This window comes from Grammomys surdaster, unplaced genomic scaffold (assembly GCF_004785775.1).
Source record: "Grammomys surdaster isolate TR1022 unplaced genomic scaffold, NIH_TR_1.0 149, whole genome shotgun sequence".
Taxonomy (NCBI): Eukaryota; Metazoa; Chordata; class Mammalia; order Rodentia; family Muridae; genus Grammomys; species Grammomys surdaster.
Genome location: NW_021604607.1, coordinates 13,249,061 through 13,258,889, shown reverse-complemented (window position 1 = coordinate 13,258,889; position 9,829 = coordinate 13,249,061). Strand labels below are relative to the sequence as shown.

General features: G+C 41.9%; 1 protein-coding gene across 2 annotated transcripts in view; it reads right to left on the bottom strand.

Annotated features, from left to right (window-relative positions):
* Positions 1-696: 696 nt before the first annotated feature.
* The window catches only part of Map4k3 (mitogen-activated protein kinase kinase kinase kinase 3), a 143,968-nt gene continuing 134,835 nt past the window's right edge, over positions 697-9,829 (bottom strand). For both annotated transcript variants that reach the window (XM_028765057.1, XM_028765058.1), the window contains 5 exons: positions 7,193-7,261; positions 7,024-7,116; positions 5,038-5,108; positions 2,946-3,001; positions 697-2,129 (listed from right to left, as the gene is read on the bottom strand). In XM_028765057.1, coding sequence (XP_028620890.1) covers positions 2,042-2,129; positions 2,946-3,001; positions 5,038-5,108; positions 7,024-7,116; positions 7,193-7,261 — 377 coding nt within the window. In that variant the 3' untranslated portion in view covers positions 697-2,041. The remainder of the gene's footprint in view (positions 2,130-2,945; positions 3,002-5,037; positions 5,109-7,023; positions 7,117-7,192; positions 7,262-9,829) is intronic.

Genomic DNA, 9,829 nt, shown 5'->3' with positions numbered 1-9,829 from the left:
TTGCTCTGATTCTTCGACACACTAATGGCTCTGGAATAAATGATCCAAGGTCACCCTAATAGACTTTGGAAGAAGTAATAGAAATGGACTGCGTGTCCTGGTTACTCAGCCAGCTCTTCCCACTTCCTGTCCCGCCCCTCAGAGCTGCATCCCAACACTGCTCTGCTGTGCTATCCCAGGCTGTCACAGCTGCTATCCCAGGCTGTCACAGCTGCTATCCCAGGCTGTCATAGCCTGCTTTCTATAAAGGGTCTGACAGTAGACACACGAGCTGCCATAGCCTACTTTTTGTGAAGTGTCTGACAGTAGACACACAAGCTTTCAGGCTGGTCTGTTCCTCTGAAACCACTCAAGTGTGACACTGGAGTATCGGCACAGCCTTAGACGACATGTCAGTACACAGGTGATGCTGTGTCCTCACACAACTTTATTGACAAAAACAGGAGGTGGGCTAGATCTGCCTAAGATATAAATTGCCAACTCCTGCTTCAACCAAAACACTATGAGTGTTTGATTTTCCTGACAAGAATTCAAGATCCTACAAAAGATGCCCACTTTCTCAAATGTGGGAATATTATATTAAAAATACAGATCAAATAAGGATGATTATGGGAGAACTGGACACTTAAGATCTGACTGCACCCAAAGCATTTCCCTTTAATCCTACTAAGCCAGATGACAAGCAACTACTCAACAGCATGTTAAAAAACATGTTTATTTTACAGTATGTACAATCAGGAACATATTTAAAACCATTATCAGTTAAAATAAATGAAGCATAAATCACAATTTAGCTTGTTCTTAGTGTATATATACTCACATCAAAATATAAAGAACATATGAACATATTCCAAAGAGTCAGAGGTGTGCACTTTGCTACAGCTTGATATCTATCTTGATAAGACAGATACACTCCATTGGAAAAAAACAATCAACAATGATTTTAACCAAACTAACTTCCTGTGATCTGTAGTAACCATTATAATGTTTGTATGAGGTAGTAACTAAATTATTTTGGCCATGTATTAATACTCCAAATCAAAAGAAACATGGAAGTGGTAAGAAAATAAGGCCAACAGAAGGAAAGGTCCACGAGCAACTCCATCACTTCACTCTGGAATGTGACAGCTCTTCAGTGTGACTGTGAAGTGTCTAGGTGGGCTCCCCAGCAATGCTGGTTGATCTTGTGCACACTGTCAGCCTGGTGACAGCTGCAGTGTTCTACCGTGGTACCGCCATTCGTGATTTAAGGTTTTTGCAAAGGTGTATCCTAAGCACAGATAAGCTATCTTACACGATTCTGCTTAAATATAAAAAGATCAGTTACTACAACAGGTGGTTAACTGGTTTGTTTCACATAGAAAACTATCCAAATACATGTAAAAAAAGATGTTGGAGGACCAAATGCATATTCATGGCGGGTGTCACAGCTTCTGTGTGACAACACATCACATGTCAACACTGTGCAGGAGAAACACCAGTGCACGTGCATTAAAATTAAAAACAAGATTATAAAATGATTACAGCTCGTTACCATTTTAAAAGTTACAAGATTTATGTCCATATTACTAAATTACATGTAATAAAAATACAATAGTGTTAATGTCTTGTCTCATTGCCGCATCCCATTCTGTAATATGACCACACCCAAGAATATACTAAAGGATTGTTAAAATATTAACCCCAGCTGCATTTTAATCAACATTTACATCTGTACAGATAAGACACTTTTACATCTCATAAAAGTACACTATCTACATCAGTTCTTAGTGTATGCCTTCAGCAATATGAAGTTTCACAGAAAAATACTGCTTATATGTACAAAGATCACATAACAAAGGATCAAGCACTTGTGTGGTTCCATATGCTAAATATATTCATACCACTTAAAACAAAATGCTCTCCCATCTGCCTCATGCCACAATAAATTATAAGGAACGGAAGCTAGGTTCCTGTAGCATCTGCATAGCCTCACGCATCCACTAACGTTGCAGTGGCCATGGTCACTGTCTCCACAGGTCAGTGACAAGAAGACCGTGTCTCAGTAGCTGTTTTCATGACCCGCCAAGATGTATAAATTGCTATTTGCTGTTGGGTTATCAGTTGGCCTACTTTCCAAAACCACAACCCTAAAGGTAATAAGAAACACATAACAGAACAAAGTTATTTATTTTTGAAAACTAACATCAGCCAGAAAACCAAACAAACCAAGCAACCAAGCATGGCTTCTTTCAGACCCCTCTCTAAACGCTGGTCTTAAGGGCAGAATCCATTTGTAGGCACTCTGACTCCCGCCCTGGGAGGTGTCCACCGCCTACCTCTAGATCAGTGAGTGTTCTTCTAGGACTTGAGGGTGAAGGGCAAGGGCTGAGGAGAAACCCATTATACAGGAGTAGTGGGATGTCCTGGGGGCTTAGTCCTATTAATCCTAAAATACTCTGCAGTTTACCAACCTAAAGGTAATCCAGGATAAAATAATAATAATAAAAAGGACTATTATCTGTCATGGCCTGCTCAGAGTTGTGTCTGTTGACATCCAGCATGCCTGCCTTCTGCTATAAGCTGCTATCAACAGTGTGGCTGAGGTAACAGCACTGTCAGAACTATGGGTCCCATTACTTGGAAGACTAGTTTTCTTTCTTTCTTTTTTTTTGTTTTTTTTTGAGACAGGGTTTCTCTGTGTAGCCCTGGCTGTCCTGGAACTCACTCTGTAGACAAGGCTGGCCTCGAACTCAGAAATCTGCCTGCCTCTGCCTCCCAAGTGCTGGGATTAAAGGCATGCATGAGCCACCACTGCCCGGCAGAAGACTAGTTTTCAATAGTTAAAAAATAAGCAAACAGTGCTGAACATGTAGAAATTTCAATTCTTCCCAAAAAGTAAGCAGCCTTACACTGGGTTGGGAGCCCATTCACTACCAGACATTCTGTGAAGCCCAACTTCATACCTGTCAGATCCAAGGAGTCTGAAGATTCTTGTGTTATCTGAAATTTCTTGTGTTACCTATTTAGTAAAACATAATTTTAAAAAAACTGTTCAAATTAAAGATACAAAATCTTTTAAAAATTCTTCCCTTCTTTTGCGACAGAATCTTGGTATATAGCACAGGGTAGACCTGAACTCCAGATCCTTCTGACTCAGTTTCTTGAGTAGATTACATGTATGAGGTACCACGTCTGACTCCAAAAATACAAATTTTTGTTTGGATGGCAAATGCCCAGCCCCCTTCTGGACTTCGACAGTTTGTAGGACGGGAAAAGGTCTTCCTTCATTATTATGTGTTGTAAGTTTGTAATCACATCAGTTTGTTAGTTTAGGGAAAATGTGGCGAATTTAGAATTAATCCTCAAACACTGGTGAAGGAAAACTACTTGCTAGATTATAGACTTCAGAGAAAATCTGAATGAAAAGCACAAAATTAATTTTTTTTTATCCAAAGTGTGAGTGGCAAGAGCACAGACACCATCCAGCCACTCGACTCTGGTTTTGTGTGTTGAGCGGTTGCTATGTGGTACGGAAACATCTAGAGGCCAGCAGAGTCTGGATTTGTGAGCTGGGATTTCAGACAAGATGTGCACTCTGTGGGGGACAGCATTCCTGTAAGTACAAGCAAGTCTGATGTCTGGGACGTGCTCACGATGGACAGCATCTTTCCCACTTGTTCCCTGCTCTCTTCAGCACCACTTTGTGATGGGATGCCTCCTCAGTGTGACCAACTACGAACTGCCTGAGCAATAAAGACTGAGACCACAAAAAGGGAGAGGAACTTAATTTTGACGGCTGATAAACACACAGTAGGTCAAACTATGCCTCTAGCAATAGCTTTCAATAGTGAGGCTGAAACTTAAAACATTCAATTTGATGTTGAAATAAAATTTATTCCGTCAAAACCTTATAATGAGCTGTTCTAGAAACACTAGTGTTCCTTCACTTCTAGCGTAACACTGAACTGGTGAAGGAAACTCCGTTACTTCTGCAGTGGTGGCTCTGGCCTGTACCTGCAGGGGACACAGGGCTTTGCCGGTTAGAAGGACGTGGAGTTCATGAGGCGTATTGAACATCTCATTATGTAGTCTGAGAAAGGCCTCCAGGTAGCGTTTGGACAAGCTCTTGCTCCTGGGATTGGCTGGGGTGTCCTGGGGAAGTCTTGATGGCTTTACCTGCCAATAATGTTTTGGGGTCAACCATTCCTCTTGCTTGTTCTAAAGCACTGCTAGCAGAAATGCTGAGCTGAATTAAGTATGTCATGTATCTTAGAGTAAAAGTTATTTCTGCACAGTATGAAGGGCTCAGACAAAGGGGCCAACAATCATGTCTCCTGAATGAAGACGGCAGAATCAGGAGTCAAGCCTGTTACTAACTGTGTGCAGATGTCGCTGTTGTTAAGTGTAAGACAGAGCTTCCCAGGTCTGGGAAGCTGAGGAAGTGGCTGGCTCATTTTGGTAATGTCAGAGGCTCTTGTCTGGAGTCCTAGGGAAGTTATACGGCAGCATGAGAGGTCCATTGGCGAATAGAGAGAGAAGGCTCAAGAACAGGGGTTCTCAACTTGTGGGCTGCTTTCACAGGGGACACTTAAGACCATGGAAAAACAGATATTCACATTATGATTCATAACAGTAGCAAACTTACAGTTATGAAGTAGCAATGAGATGATTTTATGGTTAGGGTCACCACAGCAGGGGAAACTGCAGTGAAGGGTGCAGCATCAGAAGGCTGAGAAGCTCTGCTCTAGAGCATCGAGCATGTGCTGACCTTACCACCGCACTGACCACACTAAGCATAAACACACTTATGGCATCACTTAGGAACTTTATAGTGTTGAAAGAATTGCTTGAAAAAGATCTTGTGTCTTCTACTTAATTTTTTTTAAAAAGAGACAGGTTTCACTATGTTGTCACTATGTTGCCCAGGCTGGACCTGAATTATTGAGTTCAAATGATCTTCCTGCCTGGGCCTCCTAGCATTAAGACACCAGGCACAGGTTACCATGCCTGGCTTCATATGACTACATAATGACCACGCGTCAAAAGCATACTCACCTCATTAGATCTAAAACTTCTACCTTGCATTCCGTGTTTCCAGAAAGCTAGCACACTGTCCTGTAGACAAACTGGCAGACCAGAACAGCTCAGTTACTGTTAAGTACAGACATTCAGTGGCAAGCGTCCTGTCATCCCCACCTATCCCACACAGCAACGGTTCCATGGATAATCTATCTCAGTATTACATATTGATATGGCGTCTTTACCTCTGAATTTAAAACAATTCATATACATAGTGCATTCATCTTTTTGATATGAAAAAACTTACTGAAATTTGTTTTCTTAAAGTGACTAAAAAAACAAAGTCGTATGAGCACACAGAAGCACACAGACAACAGCAGAGAAGCAACACGCACACTCCCTTCAACTACCAGATCAATTCTACAACTGATTTTGCTCTGAACAAAGAAAATGGCTGGATCCCTCAACCCAACCCTGACCGCATTCTGGACAGTACTCAACCCAAGCCCACCTCTCTGGACAGTACTGTAATCACTTCTGCATTTATCATTCGCAGACGTGTTTACATTAACTAGTTCCACTGCCAAGGTAAGCTTTATGTTGAAGTTTCCAACTGTTAATCCATTTATGTCGATGAACAATTATTTCTACTCTCCCTTATTATAATGATGGTATAATATACATTCTGACATTCTTGTGCGTGTTTCTGAAAGCCTGCACAGTGCTTCCTAGGGCACTGCATTAGAAACACAGTGGGACACAGGCAAAGCACAGACAAGGCAGACTTCAGTTTTACATCTACATCTTTGATACAGTGTAACTTCGAGGAAGAAATCCAATTGTCTCCTGCAGAAAACTAACAGTACTGGCCTCGTTTCTCCACGGAAAAATTTCTCCAAGTTTCCATTCACACATGGCTCTGCACTAGCTCCTCTCTCTGTCCCATTTTCCTTTCTGTTTATACTTGTATTGACAAACACTGTTTGCTCTTAGCCTTACTCTCTGCCAATGTATGTACATGTAAAAACTACTTTATTGGTAAAATACATAAAAACCTCAAACCCCAAACTCAAGGCTTGTGCAAGTTAAGTGCATACAGCTGTGTTTCCCTCAGCATCATGCTTCATTGTCGCTTTTTACCTTCTCAGTATTTTACTGATCCTGCCTGTGGTGCTTTGAAAATTCTTGACCCAGTGAGTGGCACTATTAGGAGGTGTGGCCTTGTTAGAGGAAGTGTGTCACTGTGGGGGTGGGCTTTGAGACCCTCCTCCTATCTGCCTGGAAGACAGTAGTCTTCTCCTGTTTGCCTTCAGATCCAGATGTAGAACTCTCAGTTCCTCCAGTGCCATGCCTGCCTGGATGCTGCCATGCTGTGATGATAATGGACTGAACCTCAGAACCTGTAAGCTAGCCCCAATTAAATGTTGTCGTTATAAGAGTTGCCTTGGTCATGGTATCTGTCCACAGCAACAGAAACCCTAACTAAGACACTGCCAGAAACCCCACCAGAGAACACAGAGATCATGAGAAAATGGCAACAAGTAACTTAAATTTTCTTTTGTTTTCCTGACACAGGGTCTTGTAGGTTTCTGAGGCTGGACTAGAACTTGCTATGTTGCCCAGGTTGGCCATGAACTCACAATCTTTCCTATCTCAGTCCCCTGAATTCTGGGGCTAAAGGGATGCATAACTCCTTCTGGCTGAAGAACTGTTACCAAAACTCTCTGAGCAGCAGGCAGTGATGGCAACTCACAGCAGGAGATATCAAGTGCCACACTTTACTTACAGGGAACCCATAGGATTCTGGAGGAAATGTAAATTCAGAAGTGGCACACCCACAAGGATGGAAACATTTACAGTGCATGTGACTGCTACACGCACTTAAACATTTGTAAGAAAGCATAGTTATTATATCCAAATTAGAAAGTCTTTAACAGTAGTATGTATTTACAATGTCAGTAATTATCATATAAATAATTTTAAACAGTTCATAATGCAAAGAAATACAAAATGATGACTCACCTATGGATTCTATCTGGAAATCGAAGGTGAGTTCTGATGATAATTTCCTGCTGGATTTCAATCTTCCTTGGAGATTCACTATTTTTATACAACCTAGAGAAAAACAGAAGTCACTCGAAAGTAAGAGGAGTGAAATCTTTTAAGCAGACACCCAAAAACAGAAACTTACAATCCAAGCACACGAGGATGGTGTCTCTCTCCAGCTGGGTTACATGAGTGACGTTTGTCTGCGGGGTATCTACGACACAAATACAGCTGGATAAAGTTACAGAAATATAGAATATTTACAATATAGTTTTTCTTAAACAGAAAAGGAATTGCAGACTGCTGTATTTTGAATGGGTGGACATCTCTTGCAGAGTTGCACTGGGATGCTTGTGTTCTGATGCTGATGTGGACAACAGGTACAGCAGAGCTGGCCCTTCAGTTCTACTGCTAACAAGAATGGTATTTATATTTACATCTGAAACGAGGAGTCCTATCCTGTAAGTTACAGGTCTGGCCAATTTCTGATCTTAACCTCAGAGCATCTGGGCTGTGCTTTGAACGTCACCAGATGCAAGCGGGGGCGTGGCTCATGTGATCAGTGTGTAGTAAATGAAAGAACTGCAGAGTTAAACAAACGAGGTTTTAACTGTAAGCTCAAATATTGAAGCAATTTTTTCCAGAAACTCAATGTGTCTGTGGGATGTATGTGTGTGTGTGTGTGTGTATGTATATGGTATATGTGTATTATGCTTGCCTTGGCTCTGTGTGTAGGCCAGATGTCAGCTTTGGGTGTGTTCCATCATTTTCCCATTCTTTTGAGACCGGGTCTCTCACTGAACCAGAAACTTTCTGGCCAACAAGTCCCCATGACTGTCCTGACTCTTAAGGTCAAAGATGCCCAACATGTGGATACCAGGGTTCCAAACTCAGGTCTTTATGCTTGCACGGCAGCAGGGCACACACTGAGCCATCCCCCAGACTGAATTATCTTTAGGAAACACTAGTGCCTGGCTAATACTCTCCTGAGTTAATTGGAGTGTAAGAGACTTGAGGTAATAGAAGTTAAAAGCCGAAACCATTCCCTGCATCTTTATCTCCTGATGTCAGAGAGAGATTTCTGTATTTATGGAAATCCTTCAGATAAACCATGTGAAGTTTCTTGGAAGAAGCTGTTTTGGTCTGGTCAGGAAATGAGGCCTTTCATTTGTGTTTAAAATGATCATACTTCAGACAACTAGGGCATTGTTGAGACAGACAGCAAACAGTTTCTCATCCAGCGACCTTTTCCTGTTAGGATGAAGCTGGACCTCAGGTGTGTCCCAGACGTCTCCCTGGGCAGAGAGTGACGATAATGTGAGAAAGTCTGGAAAAGCCAAAGAGAAACCTCATACTATGGCAAAGAGCTTGCCTCACCTCCTTCAAACACTGTCTGTGAAGAAATCTGCTCGGGTGCAGTGTGCTGTAACACTCTGGGCTTCCAATGTGTGGTGAAGCACCTGTTATCTTTTGAGGGTAAGATGAGTTCTGCCTTCTGTCCCTCTTCCTCTTCCTCATCCTCAGCTCCATCTACATCCATTTCTCTGACAGGGGTCTCTCTTCAGTCCAGGCTGGCTTGGAACTTAGCATGTAGCTTGGGCCGGCCTCAACTTCCAACAGTCTCCCGCTCCCACCTCCTGAGTGCTGGGTTACACATGACCACTGTGCCTTTGCTTGCTCCTTTGTAATTAACAGTTTTGTAGACGTCCCACAAATTCCTGCCTACCATGTCTTTCTAGAAAACTGTTTTGCATTTCCCTGTGAAGTGTGCATTCTCTACTGCATAACAAAACATCCCACAGGTGTCCGCGCACATGTATGCATGTGTATGACTGTGCTGTTTGGGGAGAGGGTCTCATATGGTCCAGGCTGGCCTCGAACTCACTATGTAGCTCAGATTGGTCTCGAACTCCTGATCTTCCTGCCTCCACTTCCGAAGTGCTGGGATTACAGGTATGTACCACCACACTTGGCTCTACAGTATTTTTAAAAAGAAAAAAGTAAAAGGGGCTTTTCACCATCAGTAGGTTGTTTAAAAACTAAAGATATTGAAAGCTCATGTTTTTTAAGTGTGAGAATTCAATGTTATCCATTTACCACAAAACTAACATTTTATTTCTATTATTTTGCTACAGTACAATACAAGTTTCAATAATCAAATTTCCATAAGAAGACTATCTGGACCCATCACTTATAAGGGAATTAGGGTTATTTGCCATGAAGGAAGTGTCTGTTCACCAAGTTGACAACATACATTTAATATTTGAGAAAATATGTAAGAGTTATTTTCAAAAATCCTCACAAATGTTTCAGAAATAGTAATTAACTTCCATAAGTATCTTAACTTTAAGTCACTTAAGTTTCACTAACAATATTGAGTACAAGAATACTGACTATAGGAGACACCTGCACGTATGGTCTACTGTAGCCTCCCTTTGAAGGCATCTTTTCTATCAGTCTGAGATTTGTGTGTGCATGAATTGGAAGAAAATTATTGTTTATGTGTTATATGTGTTTTGGCTGCATGTATGTCTGTATGACTGTGCACCACTTCCATGCCTGGTACCTGAGGAGGCATAAGAACCCTCGAACTGGAGTTACAGTGAGCTACCATGAGGTTGCTGGGAATAGAACTCAGGACCTCTGGAACAGCAGTCAGTGCTCTTAACCACTGAGCCATCTCTCCACCCTAACACATACGTTCTTAAAGCATGGTGGTCTCCTTTCCAACATCGCCAGCACTGACTATGGGCTTACCAAAGGAAGCACTCTGGATCTGGGG